The following is a 21,745-nucleotide window of genomic DNA, read 5'->3' as shown; positions in this document are numbered from 1 at the left end:
TTAGCAAGCACAGATACAAAAATGCTAATTAGAATTAATCCCTGCCATGGAACTGTATCTCTTCAAGCCATCTCATTGCGTGCCAAGTAATTTGCAGATGAAATGACCGAATTGAAAATTACACCATGTGGGCACAGCTGTTCATTAATTTTCTTTCTGGTGACTAAGAAAGCATTGCAAGGAATTTATTAAGAAATTAAGTACGCACTACGAAAGTCCTTTTTTGTTAAATGTGGTTGTTTAAGTCACTACTACACATTTCTCATCCTTGTATTAAAGTAACAGTCCCAGTATTTTACCACCCCAACAATGTGAACTAGTAACTCAGTGTTTCTCAAGTTGCCACAATACCCTCAACACTTATTCTTTGTGGATCATATAGCAACTCTGTGTCTCTATGTACAGCATACAGTGGGGACCATCAGATATGTCATTTCAATGAGCTAAAGCTTAATGCCATGCATCACACAAAGAACACCAAGAGGGTCTTCCCACCTTTCAAAAAGAGCCATGCCCCTAAGGTCTGTATTTCTAAGTGGAACGCCAAACTTTCATTGTATTGCATATTTCTAATTTTTTTTGTGATATGGAACATACTGAATGCATTTAACAATATATAGTTATTGATATTGACAGAATTAACAAAATAAACTACATAAATATGTGTCTTCTAGTGATAGAAGTACATTTAAGAGATCTTGAATTGTGTTTTGCATAAATACAATTAAAGATTGACGATGACTTTTCAACCACCTTAAAAAGCAAACTCAATTAGCACTCCATTTCAGAATTATTCAGAAACTTAAGCATTCATTCCCCCTGGATCTAACTTTAATTATGGCCTTAAATTATGCACCACTGTTTGTGTCTGAGATAAATAACCCCAGTTGGGTTATTTGTGTGAGTAATTTAAACAATGTCAAATTCATTATTTCGCAATTTTGCTTTGGCTGTGAATTGTTTAATAATGCCACTATTTTAAAAATCACTTCAGACAGAAGAGTGGAGCCTTTTGGTTTTTGGTTTGTTGATATACATTCATAAAACATTTAGATCTTAAGCTGTCACACTTAGTCACCAACAAGACCTTTATGTTCCACCGATACTTACATGCATTTGGGAAAACGATTTATGAGCGTCATTTCAGATGATCTTGATGCCCCCTAGCATAGCATCGTCGAACTCTGAAACAGAGCCCAGAAGCTATACGATGGGTGGACCTTAAGGCATATATACAGGGTGATTAGAAAGTAAGTTTACCATATCAATGCACCATATCATTGATGTCACTTACTTTCTAATCACCCTGTGTGTGTGTGTATGTATGTATGTATAATCGGTTATAACACGGTAGGGGCGTGGCTCCCATTTGCTCCATAATGCCATTACAGTAGCCCTTTTATGCTCGTTATAAGGCGGAACACAAATAGCACGGTCTTGTAACTATGCCTCCCCACTATAGCGTTATAAAGGGTGAGCACTGTATATATATAAAATAATATATACATTTTTTAATATAATTTCCCAATTACTGTACAAGTATTTTAATATGGGCTAATCCAGGTTTACTGCTTCAAATCTGACTATAACATTGTTTTACAGAACAGTGTTCTAATGTAAAAGGTTATAAAAGGGTTTGCAGATACAGAATTCTGTACCTACTGATTATGCATACTACTGTAGCTCATCTAGTCAAATCAACAGTCTTGCCATATGGGTTTCACAGCCACTGGCTCATTAGAACTGGAGATGTCAAGCATCACATCAGAAGAAGTGAATCAACTACCCTCAAAAGACAAATTCTTCCGCCATTGAAAGCTGCCATTCATGCCTGACCAGATCAGTCAGTATACAGAGTACACATCTGGAGCAAAAGCTAACATGAAAGATTGAAGATAGCGTTCAATAAAAGGTGCCAATCTTGTATATTATACAGTTGGTCAAACAAACAATCGGTCACCTAGTAACAGACGTACCTTCTCCTATTTACCATTCATAACATGAATACAGCATGTGCGCACAATGTGTGCCAAGAAACAAGTAAATGGACAAATATTTGAAGCATCCAAGGTCATCCAATCCCACTGAAACTTAAATTATCAGCGGTTTAAAATGTAAATACATTCAAGGGTAAAAAGCTTCAAATCAAACAGAATTATTTGAGTCCTATTGCTGTTATTCTTAGAGGATATGTTGAGCTATACAGCAGTTGTACCCATTTAGGAACCTTTTGCAAAGCATTTGTAGCACAACAAAAATGGAATTGTGTTCTATTGCACATAGATTTCACCAATACATCTTCAACATTCTTCTCTTCAAATCTCTTCATATTTACAGTATATGTTTACTGCTGTAAGTCTTTTTTTGCTTTATTACAATACTGCTTTATCAAAAAAAAAACATTAATAGCAACTAAAATCCATTTATTCTTCAAGTACTTAATAATAAAGAAAAAGCAACGCCAGTACATTATTAAAGGAATGCTAATTAAGGCTTAAAATGTATATTTTGTTTACCTCTTATTAACAATATATATATATATTTTTTTCACGTGTCACATTTTCTTATGTTAAAGGTATTTTGGTTCTTGATTTTGTATATTCAGTAATCCGGGTGAATAAGGGTGGATACAGGAATCCTGTTTTAAATACCATTATACACAGCTGTAACAATTACTATATTCATACAATTATTCTTTTGAGATTCAGCTTTTATTAGGGAGCTCCCTTAAATCCCTTGTTTAGAAAGATACAGGGTATTAATGCTTGCGACAGAGCAGCCGTGTGAGTGCGTGCATTCACTGCTGAGTGACAGGCAGGAGGTTGAGACTTTATTTACATATCAACACACTGAACAGCTCACGTGACACTACCAGCGATGTATGAAAACTTTGGTTGGATCTACAATCTTTGAACTAATCTTCTCTGTTCAATAATAAACTAACGTTGCAGGAGAGCTTGATCGTGGTGTATAAACGGTTAGGGCGGATATGTGACAGGCGGATATGCGATGGATTACTGTACTTTATTCAAGATATATGGATTTCTCAAGTACGACTGTAGATTACATACAACTCTAACTGTTTCTTCCTGGTATCTGTTCCCTTCCTGTGTGGTAGGTCACATAACATGATTGCTGCAAGATCACAATTGAGCTACAGTACAAAGCAGGAAGTGATTTGGTACCAAAAAGCAAAAGCAACTTTTACCTCTACAGCATTACCTTTGAAAAGTTATCATATTCCAAATAAAAGTATTATACAATAAACCAAACTACCTTCAGCATGAGAAAATGAGGACCAGTGATAATATTTGTGATAATAAATGTTTAAAAAATGATATTAAAAGCTTGGTTGTCACTTCTTTATTATTTAATATTACCATGATTTGACAATTCAGATTTTGTATTACCAGCTACATGAACTAGTATACGAATATAAGACCTAAGTGTGTGGTTATAATGGCATGTGAATAAATGAAAGCAGTGCACTTACCAATCTGTACCTCCAAAACATTCATTCTGTTTTCTGATGGAAACAGGACCTTGGGAGGCTTGTCTGTCAAGGGTGCTGTGAAGATAAGAGTCAATATGTCAGGAAACGTGGTTGATTACTGTTTTTTTTAGTATGTTAAGAGGACAATCAACACTGTAATTATGTCCCAATGTCTGCATGGTCATAAAAGTATGTTACACTTAGAGATTTGCACACATCAATTTTCCTACAGCACACTTTGCCTGCCTGTCTTTATGTCACACTTACAGACGTGCTCAAATTTGTTGGTACCCTTACAGCTCATTGAAATAATGCTTCATTCCTCCTGAAAAGTGATGAAATTAAAAGCTATTTTATCATGTATACTTGCATGCCTTTGGTATGTCATAGAATAAAGCAAAGAAGCTGTCAAAAGAGATGAATTATTGCTTATTCTACAAAGATATTCTAAAATGGCCTGGACACATTTGTTGGTACCCCTTAGAAAAGATAATAAATAATTGGATTATAGTGATATTTCAAACTAATTAGTTTATTTAATTAGTATCACACATGTCTCCAATCTTGTAATCAGTCATTCAGCCTATTTAAATGGAGAAAAGTAGTCACTGTGCTGTTTGGTATTATTGTGTGCACCACACTGAACATGGACTAGAGAAAGCAAAGGAGAGAGTTGTCTGAGGAGATCAGAAAGAAAATAATAGACAAGCATGGTAAAGGTAAAGGCTACAAGACCATCCCCAAGCAGCTTGATGTTCCTGTGACAACAGTTGCAAATATTATTAAGAAGTTTAAGGTCCACGGAACTGTAGCCAACCTCCCTGGGCGCGGCCGCAAGAGGAAAATCGACCCCAGATTGAACAGAAGGATAGTGCGAATGGTAGAAAAAGAACCAAGGATAACTGCCAAAGAGATACAAGCTGAACTCCAAGGTGAAGGTACATCAGTTTCTGATCGCACCATCCGTCGCTTTTTGAGCGAAAGTGGGCTCCATGGAAGAAGACCCAGGAGGACTCCACTTTTGACTGAAAAACATAAAAAAGCCAGACTGGAATTTGCTAAAATGCATATTGACAAGCCACAATCCTTCTGGGAGAATGTCCTTTGGACAGATGAGTCAAAACTGGAGCTTTTTGGCAAGTCACATCAGCTCTATGTTCACAGATGAAAAAATGAAGCTTTCAAAGAAAAGAACACCATACCTACAGTGAAACATGGAGGAGGCTCGGTTATGTTTTGGGGCTGCTTTGCTGCGCCTGGCACAGGGTGCCTTGAATCTGTGCAGAGCACAATGAAATCTGAAGACTATCAAGGCATTCTGGAGCGAAACGTACTGCCCAGTGTCAGAAAGCTCTGTCTCAGTCGCAGGTCATGGGTCCTCCAACAGGATAATGACCCAAAACACACAGCTAAAAGCACCCAAGAATGGATAAGAACAAAACATTGGACTATTCTGAAGTGGCCTTCTATGAGTCCTGATCTGAATCCTATCGAACATCTACGGAAAGAGCTGAAACTTGCAGTCTGGAGAAGGCACCCATCAAACCTGAGATAGCTGGAGCAGTTTGTTCAGGAAGAGTGGGCCAGACTACCTATTAACAGGTGCAGAAGTCTCATTGAGAGCTACAGAAAACGTTTGATTGCAGTGATTGCCTCGAAAGGTTGTGCAACAAAATATTAGGTTAGCAGTCCCATCATTTTTGTCCATGCCATTTTCATTTGTTTTCTTATTTACAATATTATGTTGAATAAAAAATCAAAAGCAAAGTCTGATTTCTATTAAATATGGAATAAACAATGGTGGATGCCAATTACTTTTGTCAGTTTCAAGTTATTTCAGAGAAAATTGTGCATTCTTCGTTTTTTGTGGAGGGATACCAACAAATTTGAGCATGTCTGTATATATATATATATATATGAAGTTTATATATATGATGTTTACATATATCTGGAGAACTGCTTTCCAGTTACGATTAATCTTGAAAATTACATTCTATGGCACAAGTTGATGAGAGTATTAGAATCTGTTGTCATTCTTTCAGAATGTCCCTATACGTTTTTACATACGTGCAGTGCTTGAATTGTAATGAACCCTGTTTTTGATATTCTTTAGCATGTTATTATTAGAATCTGTAGTATATGTCTGTCTTTATGTATATCAAACATATTTACATGTGCACAATGTGGTTGTAAGTCATCATGCTATACTATTTCATATTGTATTTACAGCCATCACTGACATGCTTGTTTAAAACATTAGCAGATCCTAATACTGCCCATCTGAAAATAGTAAACCTATATCGCTGGTATTGAGAAATCAGAAAGGCAGCAACATACAGGCAATTCTCTAAAGATTTAGGGTCATTTTTAGACAGAAAATTAAAAAAGATGAACAGCAAACCTTATACCTCATATTACTTTTGGTATATAACCCTTTTTGTCAGACAAGCCTTGAAACTAATTTAAAAACTGCTGGAAGGTGCTATGGTTTCAGATATTTGAAAGTATGTTGGGGATTTTCAGTATCAAGTAAGTTTCATATTTGGCATGTTCTGTTAAGAGGATCACTACCTCTGAAAGTATGAAAATTGAAAGAATTGCCCTCCTGGGTCTCTCTCAGGACATGGTTCATTTCCACTACCAGTATGTAATAGTGATATGTCTCGAATACATGTTGACAGTTCAGGTACATTTTTTTGTATGCAGAAGATTTTTTTTTCATACATACCAAAAATGTGCTGGTCAAATGCCATTAATACAACATGGTTTTATGGTATGAAACAGGTGTAGATAGATAGATAGATAGACAGATAGATAGATAGATAGACAGATAGATAAAGCATAAACCATAAGCAACTTTTTTCATAACAGATAAACAGAATAATCTAAATCTAATGTCTAGAGCTGAAACTGAGTAAATGAACATTCAAATCCCAGTTTAGTCACTTTCAGGACTTCTTTTAACTGAGGACTACACAGTTAACATTAACAATATGAAATACCTGTGGGTATATTGTAACAGGAGCAATAATTAAAATCAGAAATAAACCACAAATCTTCCGTGTTATAAAGACATATGGGGCTAGATTCTCAAGGCTAGTATTTACTCCAAAATGGTGGTAGTGTTTTTTCATTTTGTCTGAAAGAAAAAACAACACAATTTACCATTCTAAAACAAACTCTGGACTTAAGTAAATGCCTGAGTTGTTTATTTCTGATTTGGTAATTGTATTGGATGTGTTTGTACTATCTGAAAATATCATGCTTTGGAGTAATTAGCTTTGATAACCTAGCTCATTAAATACATTTCATTTCAAGTGTTACATACTGGACTCACTAGGTTGGTGAACAGAATAGTTGTCATTTACATGTGCAGTGCAGATAACATTGCATGTATACTTGTCAAAGCCATCAGAAAGCTTGTAACATTTAAAATACACATTAACCAATCACTTATTCATCCCGTTCTGTTTACTCAAAGGATTTAAAAAGCCCTCTTGACAGCAATCAAGAGTTTGATCAGAATTCCCCTTTGTCATGCATTTTGTTATAGGTACTTCAGGAGGGATACATCACAGTACTCCATATATCATCTCAGGTTTGTAATCAATAAGTATAGAGAACAAAAATGCTTTGTCCTCATTCACTGGCAACATTTTATTCCTGGGGCCAAATTGATGTTGACATTATATTAGAAATAGAACTGCACATTTAGAGGGATGGGTCATAGTTCTGAGTGTACTATAGGGTCCTAATCACAGAGCTTTAACTTGAGATGCACAGCACACAGTACAGTACATTTAATATCACAGGTTTAGTAAAGGATTCCAACTAAACTTCTGATAGAAGGGTAGGTTTTGATCTCAGTGCAATACAACATAGCTGTGTAGTTCTGTAGTGTTCTCTGCAGTGAAAATAAATTCAAAGTTAGAATTCATTAGTACCAGATGCATTATGCATAAAGCAAGTAATGTATTAAGAGGCTTTGTAAGAGGACCATCTGTCCATATAGATGGAAAGCAGATCATATTTAAATACTTTACTATCCACACACAGGTCCTGGTGCATAAGCACTTCAGGAACACTAATAAAGTAGCTGTATCTCTCTAGTAAAATAACCAAAACATGTTTTGTTTTCTCTTGCTGCTTCTCTCTGTGGCATTTGGTAACTACTGTACATTCTTAAGCATTCAGACCAAAGTGGTTCCACAGAGCCAAACAGTGTATGTTACATGAGTATAAAAAAAGCCCAAGGCCAAGTGATCTACATACTAGTGTAACAGTTACCTTCTGACCTGGGTCCACAGGGGATACAGCATTTAATGAAAATCTGCTTCTCTTTCCGACATCACTTATCCATCTTTACCTGCTTAAATGCAGTCAGTGGCTTAGGGTCGGTATAAAATTGATCTACAACTTTCTGTGAAGCGCCATTCATCAGTTAAGCAGCAGGTGCCCATTGCAGAATGTGACAAACCAAAGGCCTTGGTAAAAAGACCCTGAGATGCTAAAGCATGTTGGAACAGGTGGATATATAATCACAAGTGTCACCTCAATCAATTTACTCTTATTACACATGACCTGGGGGCTTTAAGGGCTGTGGGTTACCGGTACTCACATCATGCAAATAATGTATGTGTACATTATTAGACATTCCCTACTGTAACTTTTCATCCACTATGTAAAAATACCAATAATCCCTCAATCAACAGTTAAGTTAGAGGATGGACAGGAAATTAGAAATGCGAGTGCAGAGAGCTGCAGGCTTTTATGCAGGTGACCATCTCCCGATTAGCAACAAATTAATCACTTAATTAATTCGGGAGATGGCCACCTTCTGCACGAGGTTTTTAATTACCGTGGATGGGCTTCCCATCCACACTACCAAACAAAAACAAACATTCAGCTATGCCGTCATATTTAAATACATAACCATAATAATAAATATAAATTATTATTATTATTATTTAGCAGACGCCTTTATCCAAGGCAACTTACTAGGGTGTGTGAACTATGCATCAGTTGCAGAGTCACTTACAACTACGTCTCACCCGAAAGACGGAGCACAAGGAGGTTAAGTAACTTGCTCAGGGTCACACAATGAGTCAGTGGCTGAGGTGGAATTTGAACCGGGGACCTCCTGGTTACAAGCCCTTTTCTTTAACCACTGGACCACACAGCCTCCTATTAATCATCAGGAACTACATTAAAGTACCTGTGCTTTTGGATTGAAAACTAGTGAAGGCGAATGTTTTGTATTGTTTTGTGTGAACCTTTTATTTTGGCGCTCGTGCCAGTTGATTTGTTCCTGTGTTTGTTTTGTTTATTTTGTTAATAAAGTGGCACAACAGCAGCTGTAACGCTGTCCTGTCACACTTCCCAATTACACAGACTGGACCACACAGCCTCCTTTTGCAATTTTAGAAATAAATCATACACCAAAACACACGGCTTTCACCGTCATTTAAATACAATAACTAAATCATAATATACAATAAAACAAAAGAAATACAAAATAATAAACTGCACAGGGGTGGAGGGGGAGACCCCGTTCTAAAAATAACCAAATAATATATTTCAACAGCAGGGCTTTCTACCACCCTGCTACAAGCTCCATTCCTTGTTAAGGGTCTATTTATGTAAGCTGTTACCATGTATTACATCTCTAATTAAATTTGAGCTGTGCTACACATGATTTGTGTTTTACAGGGCTCATTATTATTACATTGTCATTAATCTGTACTAGTTTCCCTTCTTTCCAATGTCATTCGCAAAATGATGAACTTGCTTATATCTCTTTTATTCATTAATTTGTACCAGACGCATTAACTTAAGATAACTGTATTTGACAGAACCGGGACAAATACAAATTTCACTCCCCCGAAATATGCATAAGGACAATGTTATTACTCAGCTGTACAGTACATCTTGATTTACTCTAGAACTAGCTGTGTATATGCATATGGTAACACCCAAATGTCTTTTTTAAATGTCTTATTCCTATTTTTACAGTTTTAGAATTGGGACCCAGTTTGACACAATATAATAGGAATGTCCTGCCACCTTAGCTGTTGACAGCCACGCAAATTGGTATCCCTCTACTACAATGACAGCTGTTTGAATTTTGCAACAAAACCTGTGCTATGAATACTTCCCTATTCAAACTGATCTCATTTTAAAACCACCAAGCCTAGGCAATCACTTAATGATGCATCCCAGTGACTTGTTTCATCTGTCGAGGTCTCTCTTGAGGAATATTGCTACTGGCAAAGATTGAGTTCCTCAGTGGATGTTTTCCTTCTCATATGGGGGATCGCTTCCTGTTTGTTTGTTTGTTTGTTTATTTATTTATTTATTTATTTATTTAATTATTTATTTATTTATTTGGGGGGGGGGGGGGGGCTGGGTATTGTTGGACAGAAGCTGTCACATCTGCCACATTTCTTGTCTCTCTCCTATGGAGATGTCTCCACTTATTTTTCTTTTTTCATTTTTTAATTGCTCAGGTGTTCTGTGGCATTAGAAACTGCATTTACTTTAGCAACAACCTCTTGCCACATACGGCACCCTAGGAGCAAGTTGTCACATTTACCCTTGTAACCGCAAAGTTTGTAGATATCACCTGTGATTTTTCCTTATTACAAGTAAAAACAACAAGACAATATCTGTCCACTTTCCCATTCAACATAATGTTTAAAAGTGTCATTTTCCCCCATGTACTTTGGAATGTTAAATAGTCATACTGTACACAGTTAGAAAAATCAGACAAAAAGTCATACAACTCCAGCAAAACAGAATAGCGGCTATAAAGTATATATATATATATATATATATATATATATATATATATATATATATGTATATATATATATATATATCACACACATACACAGTATATCAACGTCAAGGACAAAGTCCTTTACTTTTTCTACTATTTACTTTCGTCAGAAACAGTTTGTACATGCCCAAGGTCTCACCTCACATGTTTGTAGAATTGTTATTATTGTCTCATGGTTAGCAATTTACCTGCCTTGTGCTTCATTTAAATTTTCTCTTTTTTCCTCCTTCTTGACAACTTATTCATTATTTATCCTCCTACTGTTTTTGTTTAGTTTTTCTTGAGGGATTCAAGGTTGGCAATGTGTACGCTTCAGTGAGTTATTTCAACTGTGTCTCCAACGGCTCTGCAGTCAGTACTCTTTCACACTCTCTCACAGGAGACTGTTCTGTCTGTTAGATCAATTAGGCAATATTTAATGGGTTATTTGACCAGCAACCTTTCTTTGTTTCTCTTATGTCCCTCTCAAATTGGTTTTTGCTTTATCTGTCCACATTTTGTATCCTGTCTGCTACATCTTCATAAATGGGGTGTCATTAGTGTGGATTCTGGTATGCCAAAGTGCTGTGTAATTGGGAAGTGTGACAGGACAGTGTCACAGCTGCTGCTTTGCCACTTTATTAACAAAATAAACAAAACAAACACAGGAACAAATCAACTGGCACGAGCGCCAAAATAAAAGGTTCACACAAAACAATACAAAACATTCGCCTTCACTATAAAGTTTTCAATCCAAAAACACAGGTACTTTAATGTAGTTCCTGATGATTAATATTGGTCTGCCTACAGAGTCTAGAACTTTATGCCTTGTTCTTTAAGGACCAGAAGGGCTTATCATGGTGTAGTGTTTGTTTATGCATTACAGCTGTTCCTCTTAAACAGTAGCACTGAGCTCAGTTCTTTCAATTTCTTAGTACGTCACCTATTAAATGGCTGTCTAGGATGTTCTTGACTCAATCTATTCCAGTTACTACTACGACTAGAACAAGATGACCCTTCTGTAGATGTTGATCATGTTTATAATGTTTGTTTACAGTACATTGCCAATATAGGCAATGATGATTAAGGAAAAGAGAGGACCAACCGAGTACTAAAGCAATTAGTGACATCGGTTGAATCAGTTTTGTTGCAGTGATATATTTATGGACAGCTCAATTCATTTTACAGTGCATACACTGCACGCTGCACATGTACTGTATAAAAATGTACATGTGTACACAAGAAGTATAGGTAAATGTAACACAATTCCATATTTGTGACCTCTACATTACTTTGAAATAACTTTCATTGCAGTATTGAAATGATTTGTGTGTAGGTTTGATGGATTGGTTTAAGAGGCAATTACTGTGGTCAGATTATAAAGAGAATGACGGAATTCCCTGGTGCATTAATCTGGTTTAATACAGGAAGCTAATCGTTTAAATAAAAAAGTCAACTAAAACGGAAGAAAAAAATAACATGGATATCATCATTAATTATAAAGGCGAATGAGGAGCTCAACAAATGTTCCCGTTCTTCTTGGCATGCCACACTTCACACAGCGGATCTCATTATGTTAATTACCATTCTTTACATAAAATACATCAATTATCCTGGTTTACAGAGAGATGTAATTTAAAAAATGCATGGAACATAATTATTCAAAAAGATTAGCTTTATGTGGCACTGAAAACTAATAAGATTGTTTCTAATGCAGCATTTTTTTAGGGACACTCTCAAATATTGGCAAACTGGAGACAAACCCAGCTCGTAGTATGATACTTAATCATTAATGGCAGAGTACGTGAGCAGTGGTAGTTCCTCGCGCCAAGTTACAGCGAAGCGCGAGAACTGCCAGTGACTATCTTATACAGCACGGATAGTTTACGTGTTTTCAGGGTATTGGCGCAGTGAAAGTAAATCAGCCAAAAGCACCATTCCACATTTAATTTGTAGTTCCCAACACTCTTACGTGAAATGTTGAAAAAAGGTAAATACATAACATACAGTAAGAGAAATAAGTCGCCAAAGGAAGTTAAAATGTCCATCTCCTCCTTTGACGTATTTTTTTGCAGATTTTTGCAGACCCCAGGCACATTTATCCACTCATATGTATAATACAGGACATCCGAGTTTAATGACAGTTAACGTATTTTGTCAACATGGAAATATACAACGCACGTATTGTGACGTGTATATCATTTATATTAAATTACTTATTAATGTTTTAAAATGGAACATTTGCCTGCCAAAAATAAACAAAAATAAAAACTATATAAATAATAATAATAATAATAATAATAATAATAATAATAATAATAATAATAATAATAATAATAATAATAATAATAATAAAAAAGGTCTGGTATATGTGGGATTTGAACCTACAATCTTCAGTTTGTAAGCGTCTTATGTTAACTGTCAGTGCTACGATTAGTTGAGACAAACAGTATTTTAAAATTCTCCGGACTTTGTTATATTTTTGAGATTTTTCGAGCCATAATCCGTCATCACCAATTCTCATTCTGAGATTTTGAGTTGGAGCTCTAAAAATGTTTGGTTTCCGGTGAGTGTAACGCTCATTATGGTCCCTATTGGCACAAGGAGATACAATTTCCTGTCTATATACTGGTCGATGAGAGTAACGCTATTTGTGGTCCCCGCCGGACAAAAATGGAACATCATTTCTGAGAATTAGCTCTGCTGAAGGATAGCCTATATATCTGGTAAAAGTAAAAACATAAATAAATAAATATTGAAATAAATGAATACATGCATGAATACATAGACATGTATGTGTTTATTTATCTTGATATTTATTTATTTTTCACTATCACATAAAAAATGACATTTAATACTGTATGAAACAAAAATAAATATTCAGCAGTTCTTGTTCAATTGTATATTAGTGAAGATTTTTGTACACAAAGGTTGTCATGCTTTCATATATTTTTTCTTTCAAATTTAAAAATATATTGTAATGACCCGGACGATTGCTTTGTTGCAGGACTTGTTGCCTGTTCAGTTTGTCTCGTCTGTCTATGTTACATGTATTGTAAGGGGAACGGGACGGGTCACTCTGTTAGTGAATGGGGAGAATGTGTGTTGTTGTTTACGGGGTTTGCAGAGCATTTGAGAATTCAACACTGTCTCATTTTCTTTGACACATTAGTTGCTTAAGCAATTTCCACTATCTTATTTAGAAAAATGTACTGTTTAGTACTGATCTGTACATTCTAATTTGTCCCCAGCATTTGAATAATGCTGAAGACAACAAACATATTCACATGATGTAAACAATCCAAGTTGCAGTCACGTGACACCAGCAGGCTCCAACAGGCTACAACTGTCGATATTTTGAGTATTTTTCTTATACCTTCCATCACAGGAATTAGAAAGATATCATTTATGATGTGCCAGATACTTGGAATGTGTGACCCCTACTGTGCAACACCGGTGAGCGAGCACACTTTGACGTAATTTGAACAAGATTATTTTTTCTTTTTAAGAAAACTTACTTACCGGTATATCTTATTTGGAAAAAATACATTTTCAAAAGTTTGTTAGAAAATACAGCAGTAATATGAATTATATACAGTATTTCTATGTTCGTATAGAAACGTAACATATTTCGTTAAATAGACAATTAAAACAATGTACATAGCACATTTGGTATAAGAGTATCATAACTTTGTACGGGGATAAAAAAAAAAAAAAAAAAGAAAGTGTTCTATTAAGCGTCAGTAACTAGAATCTGTATATTTCCTGTAAAATCAGCTTCAGCGAGTGACAGCTAAACGGTTAAGATAAGCCAAGGAGACTTCTGTTCATTTTTCAAGTTACCTAAAAGTCAGGTAGATGGATGCTGTTTGCAGTTATTGTACTTTTAAATGTGTTATAAATGATGATGTTTCTGTGATTTCATATTAGGTCAGTAAAATAACACATGTATTATAATGCATTCTGTTAACAGTAAAGGAGTATTTTATGTAAGGACTGGGAAACACCAACCTGCTTAATTGTGTTAAACTGTATTACAGTATACTGCAGTTTTGATAGACCAAGGCTGATGGAGAAATATGTGCGGGTTTGGTCTATGGAAAAAATGACAGCCCTACCCTGAGTGCTAACTTCCTAAATATGAAGGCGTTACAATATACTAAATTAACAGATCAAGCTAATTCATACTAGCCAACATTTGGAAACCTCAGCAGGACACTCATCATACACATGGGAGGGGTCATACGCAAAAAACACTCTATCATATAATAATAGACTACATATAGGGACTGTTGGCATGTATGCTTATTATGATAGTTTATCAAAATTAGATGAAAACGTTCAATACAATCGGGATAATACATCATCGTTTACAAAATCTTGTTCATCTCGTTACTTTTTATAAAAGCTGTAACTTTACTGCTATACTACTTGCATACTTCGTGGCGTGAAAGATACCACACCTGCACTGCAACCTGCATTAGAAACATGTCTTGGATTAGATTCCCACACAGGGTTTATATTGCAAACTTTAAAAAAATTCAATGTATTTTATTTATGTGTAACAAACACATTTTTAAAGTGAAAAAAATGTAGTTGATATGAATGACACTTTCATTGAACATACATACTTTTGCACATATATCTTTAACATGCATATATATTGTTGATAGTTTCTATTGTATACTGTTGATGAAATAATATGAAATCATGATTGAATTTTGATATGTCAATTGCATTATGCTGAATCAATTATTATATTTATTAAAAAATAAAAAAATAAATCACTTTAATTTATGTGGCAGATCGCTGCTGAACATATGTAGCACCTGGGAGGGGCAGTCGTTATTTCTGATCAGGGTGGGAACAGCCAGGCAGAATACCAGAAGGAAAATATAAACTAGACAACACTACTATGTCAGGCAATGAACATTGTTTTACTAAATACAGGTGGTAAACTATACTTAACAAACAGGGCAGATCTAGAGTACACATTCACAGCAAGCAGTTTGCACTGCCCGTTAAAACAATAACTAAACACAGAATTACAATTTAAAATTAAAGGGCAGTGCGGCTCAATGTCTGCACAGACACAGGGCTCATGAAAACAAAACAAAAAAAAGCAGCAATAAAACCAATGCAGCCCGTCTCCAGCACTCCTGTGAAACCCCCATGCATTTTAAAATAGTAGTTTAAAAACACATACATGACAAAATGGCGACCAAAAGTGCAGGCAGGGAGATAAGCCTTTAAATTTGACGGCTTATTCTTTCTTATTTGTCTTCCTACCACCCAGCGAATCAGAGAGCCCCGCACTGGACGAGTAGGAGAGAGCACAGCTGGGGGTGTGGTGCCAGGAGAAGCCGTGTCGCTCAGAGAGGGAGTGGGATGAGGTCATCCAGGTGGCGGAGAGAGTGCAGCTGCTGGCAGAGAGTCCCGCACTGCCAGAGGGAAAGCTGCCTAGGAGGTAGTGTCCTATCCTGCCAGCGCCAGAGCCCCAGAGAGAGAGCCCAGCATCGCCAGTGCCCAGCGCTACCGCCTGCAAGAGAGAACCCCACGCCACAACTGCCATCTGAAAGACAGTGTCCTGCACCGCCCGGCACAGAGTGTCCCACACCACCCAAGAGAAAGTGCCGCACACTGCCAGTAAGAGCACGCCGCGCTGCCGCCAATGAGAGACTGCACAGCAACGTCATCGAAAGAGTACCTCCCGCCACCCAGAAAAGACTGTCCTACGTTACCAGAGAGAGACTACCTTGTGCCGTCAGAGCCCCAGAGAGGGAGCTTGTGGTTTTTTTTTTGTGAAAAACACAAGCCAAGTTAGTAGAAACTGGGGCAACCTTGGCCCCCACCGCTTTGACGGTTGTGCCTATTTCTTTGGTGTGGGCCAAGGTTGCCCCAATTGTTTCTTCTAGCTTAGCTTGTGTTTTTGATACAAGTTAGAAGAAAAAATTGGAGCAACCTTGGCCCCCCCATCGGTTTTATAGTTGTGCCTTTTGCTTTGTGCCTATTTGCTTATCTGTACTTTAAATGGCTGGGCACTTTTGGTAACTTGGCATTTTTTCACATTTCCAATGTGTTTTTGTTTTAGATTATACACACAATAAACAGTGGAACAGTGACATCAACAGTGGGAACAGCACTGGTGGCTTCCCTGCTTCCAGAAGGAATGTTTCAAATCTCCATAACATGTTTCAAGTTTGGGATAAAAGTATAATTTAATGTAAACAGAGAAAAAAATCAGACAGGGTATTTTTTTTCAATACTGGATTTTATAAACTGTACCCAGCTGCAACACTTCCAGAAAACCATAAGGGATCCTGTGAGTAGCAATTGGACAGTAAACGACGCATAACTTTTTCATATCTCACAGGTCTGATGGTTTGATTTATTTCTTATATTGCCGGGTAAATAAAATCTCTCAAAATCAGTATTTAAAAAATCTCTATGTATGCCGCTGCAAATAGTAAGTTTTGGGGTATGCAAGGTTGGCAGGAATGGCGTTAAACAAAACAGTATGTACTATAAGCTGGGCATTAGCTTTCACTCACACTCACCTTCTCCCTCCACCAGACAAAGGATTTCTCCTTCCTATACATGTGGCCACTCCCCAATTAGCAGTCAATTACCTTTGGGGAATGGCCACACCTGTGATTGCTGGCAGGGACATATTTAAACCCATCCCTGCCAATCTTTCATTCCTGCACACACACTATTTACAGCTGCGGGGCTTCTGCCCTGCCACACTGTGCTAAACAGTTTTTTTGATGCAATTATGCTTTTAAATGTATTTCTTTAACCAAGATAGAACCCTTGAGATAAACATCTAATTTTTAAGGGGTCCAGGCTTTCAGTGGGGTCAAGGGGTTTCTTCTTTTTCACTACATTCAAAATTGAAATAGCTACAAAGTTAAAATCTGTAATTCAGAAGTGGGTTCAAAATGGAACTCTGAATCTGTAAAGTGCTGTATCGGAAACATTAGTTTGATATACTATAGCATGTTATATTATTATTTTATTATGATTTGTATTTTGTAATTTCTGGTCTATTGCTAATGTACCAAAGTCACAATTTTTAATCCACAACATATACTGTAAAAGACGGATTACTTTTCCTTTACCCCATTTGCCCTCTGTCTACTTTAAATGTGGTTTGTCTGTGCTCTCCAGATTTAAGTAATGTACAATCTTGCAAAAACTAAAATGCTTAAAAATACTCTATTTTGACTTGCTGATGATCTAAGGGCCACATATATAAACAGTAAAGCAGTACCTTTCCAACAGATTCAAAAAGGTATATTTAATACCTAAAAGAAAACACAGGACAAATGACTAGGTCAGCTTATGAGTTATGCATTTAGGAAATATAAAATGATTAGCCAGAGCTGTCATTGCTAGAAATGTAGGAGAGAAAGGATGAGCATGCTTTGAATATGAAAAGATGTATATAATTAAAGTAAAAAAAAAATGTAAAGTAAAATAAAAAAGCAAGCAAAAAAAAAACAAGCTAAGTATTACAAGCATTTAGCAATACCAATTTGAAATCATTTAAAACAAACTGGAGAGTGTTTCCCAAGCCTATATCATTTTCAGATACCTTTTTGTCTTATTAATACATTCGGGAAGGCTCATGTCACCTTGACAACTAGCATCATTTAAAAAGTTATCCCCATAGCAACTTGCGGTACTGTAGGCTACTTACAGTATGAAATATTTTAAAATAAACCAAGCAATACAGAAATTAATCAAGACATATCTTTTAAAAGGAAACTTTGATGAAAACTATGATTTATCTTAATGCCACTGAGATTAAAACTTTTCTATTGTGATTCATAAACCACAGTTCTAAAACTAGGCACTAGAAGGTTTTTTGGCTGATGCCTTGACAAGCAATTTAAAATGTTGAAGAGGCATTTTTGATAATTTTTCTAAAGATTTTACTGTTATTACTATTTCTTTTAACATTTCATTTGAGTTGCATGTGTAAAGAATTCACTGTAAGACAGAGCCATGGGTCAAGAGCTACTGTTGTCTGAAAAGAGTTGTCTGCATGCAGCCCAGATAGTGTTCAGTACTTGCTGTACTCAAGCAGAGGTCTAAATAGGAATTTCTCTTATTGTCATTCTGTAGAAAACTACACCTTCTTGCACACGTCCCTAAAGCTCCCAATTAGAATTAACAGGCCAAAGACCTGCACTCCAGCACGACCCCAAAACCAACCACTTATTTATTTATCAAAGTAAAATAACACTGATGAAGACATTAGCTAAAACATGGGTTTACTTGTTTATAAATCATAGCCCATTAAAAAAAATGATAGATAGATAGATAGATAGATACTGGTATATATATATATATATATATATATATAACACAAGAAAATACAGTTCAGGTCCCATGAAAACAGTACACAGAGACAATATTAAGGATCAGTTCTCATTGTGGGGTCATACTGTTACAAAATGTGTGCACATCTGCATAGCTAAGGTTATACTTGGTCTATATGCTCTGCTTATAGCTTCAAAGATGCTACAGAGAAAGCAGGACCAGTTAATCTTGTTGTTAATTGTAGACTATGTAATAACAATAATAAATAGAATACAGAAGGTTTTTATTTTTTTTGTGAGGTGATGTGATCTGTTTGGCAGAGTGGGGTTTAAATTACAAACCTTTCTTTAAAAGTGCTTAGAGGCAGCATTTGAAACCTAGAAAAACAAATACATGTAATTTCTTTCACAGTAAATTGAGGAACATTGCCTCAAGATATTCTGGACCCAAGCTTAGGCAAGTACCATTCTGAGAACTGTTCAATGTATAATAAGCAAGAAGAAAACATTGCATTTTTTGTACAATGAATTAGTGGAATTATTCAAAAACATTAATCTTAACATGTTTGATACTGGCAGTAATTTATCAAGCTTAGTTTAACCTATTATATTAATATAAATTATGATTCTGTAAATATTTTCTACAAAAGTGTAATAACATTAAATTGTTCTGCGTAACAGTGACACTCCTGGATCCAAAGCATGTCCTGCTCACTCTAGCTATAGAAACTTACCCTTCCCGGTACATTTGGTTAGTGTGGTTGGAGCAAAGAGCCCACACATAGTCATTACCAAAAGTACACTGAATGAGTCACACACAAATGCAAATTAATCTACTGTATGTAATTTACTTGTTAATACCAAAGTTGGTATTAACCGAATGTTAAGCAAATGTTAAGCAAATGTTAAGATGCACGCAGGATCAAACTCAAAGGCTAAGAAATGTAATACAGTGTAAATGAACCCCTGACGGGGGTGGATGGTGGTGATGTTGGGAGGGGACTGTATTTAGTAGATTTTAAAATTACATAGTTTTTAATTTCTTATCAACAGAATCAGCTTATGTTCAGTAAGTCACAGGCTCAAAGACTTTCTCTGGCAAAACCTGTCCCATGCAAGTTTTATTCTTCAGCTGTAGAACATATTGACTGGGGCTCCAGTTCTGGGTTCCAAGCACTACGAAACAGTCTGACACTCTTTCTCCCACATTCCCTTCATGAACACCCTGACAGAGGCTAAACAGAAGTTGCACAGGAGATATGGACACCATAACACGCACTATAACTCCTCAAATATTCAAACACTCTCAAATGAAACTCCTCCACAATCCTGACAGAGTTGCAAAGAAGGCAATACTGCTTTTCTGACTGTCTAAATTAATTATTTCTACCTGCCAAACTAAAGGCTTTATGTAACCCTCCCTGCTTCTGAGTGAATTAAGATGATCCAGGCCATGATGTTAATAAAAAATGAATGCTCATTTCCCACACTTTGAGTAATGCCAATAAAAGAATCAACCACCAGATTGGAAACATACTGCATTTGCATCATCATAAGAGGCATGACAAAATACACTCAGTCCTGTCAGTTAGGAAACGGTGCATAAGAAAACAATTCCTGAATCTAGCAGTCAGATGAATTCAGGAAATATACAGCACACAGTAATCCTCCTGAAAGACATTATCAACAAGCACTGAACAACTGCCCTCGCACATATGCGTTCAACTAACCTTTGTATAACAACTCAGGGGACCACTCATGTATACTGTATAATTAAGTATTTTTTTTTTTCTATCCATGTATACTCTTCAGACACTGGGCAATTAAGATAGTTACTCATAAGAGATGCCTGGATGCCTGCCTCCCTGATTTGATAACACAGCGGGGGAACAGGCTTGATCATGTTCCAATGCTGTAACTTCATTAACAGTCACAAGGCTCATTTAAAGCATTGCCTTTCAGTTACTGTAGAAACTGTACCCATCAATGACAAAAGAACACTGGAATGTACACTATTCCTGCTGTGTTGCATTTGCTGATCTATATAGACATAGATTATTTTTTATTATCGATAACGGTTACTGTATGTATGTTTAGCAATGTACAGTCTAAAGATTTTAGGGGGAAGTAACTGACTGGGTGTCTATATTGTGTGAAATGTGGCGTGACTATGGCAGTATATGCTTTTCAGTTTACTCACATAAGACAATAAACCATATGGCTTGATGGTTGGCAGTCATTCAAAAATGTTGTTTGCTGTATATATGTATATTAGTATTTTAAAATCAAACATGGTCACTGAAAACAGCATGGGCATTTTATAAGGTTATACTTATTTCCTGCTACTTGTGGATTTAAGCTACATAACCTTTCGACCAAAATCCAATTTCTACTTGACATGGTTACGTAGATCATGAACAAATCCCCTGTGTAATTCTTATAACTTAACTGCTGTGCTTACATTCAGTGACAGGCCCACCTAATAAATAAAGAAAACAGTATGATTTAATAATGATGTCAAAATTATAATGGGAATCTGCAAGTTAATCACATAAAATTAGTGGATCTCTAATAGCTCATCACATGTATTTTATTACAAAGTCAAACCATTCTTTTAATTTTAAATCCTGGGAACAAGGTCTTAATCAAAATAGAAGAGTTACATGGCAAATTTCACCAGTGCTAATCACCGTCCCAAGTATCAACCTCACCCTGTGTACATCAGACATAAAAACGTTAAGTGTCAGATTTATGGAATCTATTGCATCCATGTACAGTGCATGTATCTAACAAATAGCTTTGCTTTGCATTTAGCAGATTTCGTTTGGACAGAATGCAGAATCCAATTAAAGCTTTCAGCATTAAGACTCCAGTTAAAATGCACTGACACAGCACAATGTGAATGATCCACACAGCAGAAACCTCTGCTATTATCTTGCCAGATGCAATTCTTTGTACAGTATGAGTAAATGTGAGCAAATATTGCTAAATACGGCAGCCACAAATGGCACTCATAAGTTGCACTAAAATAATACATTATTTTACATAACCACAACAACAACAACAACAACAAGACAGAACATATACACAGGGGCAAATAACTAATGA

The 21,745-nt window shown here is 36.1% G+C and overlaps 1 protein-coding gene across 3 annotated transcripts in view; it reads right to left on the bottom strand.

Annotated features, from left to right (window-relative positions):
• Positions 1-21,745, bottom strand: part of LOC117405223 (interleukin-1 receptor accessory protein-like 1) — a 512,848-nt gene that overhangs the window by 146,538 nt on the left and 344,565 nt on the right. For all 3 annotated transcript variants that reach the window (XM_034008100.3, XM_034008101.3, XM_059029879.1), the window contains one exon: positions 3,494-3,568. In XM_034008100.3, the coding sequence (XP_033863991.1) occupies positions 3,494-3,568 (75 nt within the window). The remainder of the gene's footprint in view (positions 1-3,493; positions 3,569-21,745) is intronic.

Source organism: Acipenser ruthenus, chromosome 9 (genome assembly GCF_902713425.1).
Source record: "Acipenser ruthenus chromosome 9, fAciRut3.2 maternal haplotype, whole genome shotgun sequence".
NCBI lineage: Eukaryota > Metazoa > Chordata > Actinopteri > Acipenseriformes > Acipenseridae > Acipenser > Acipenser ruthenus.
This window is presented reverse-complemented; position numbering and strand designations above follow the sequence as displayed.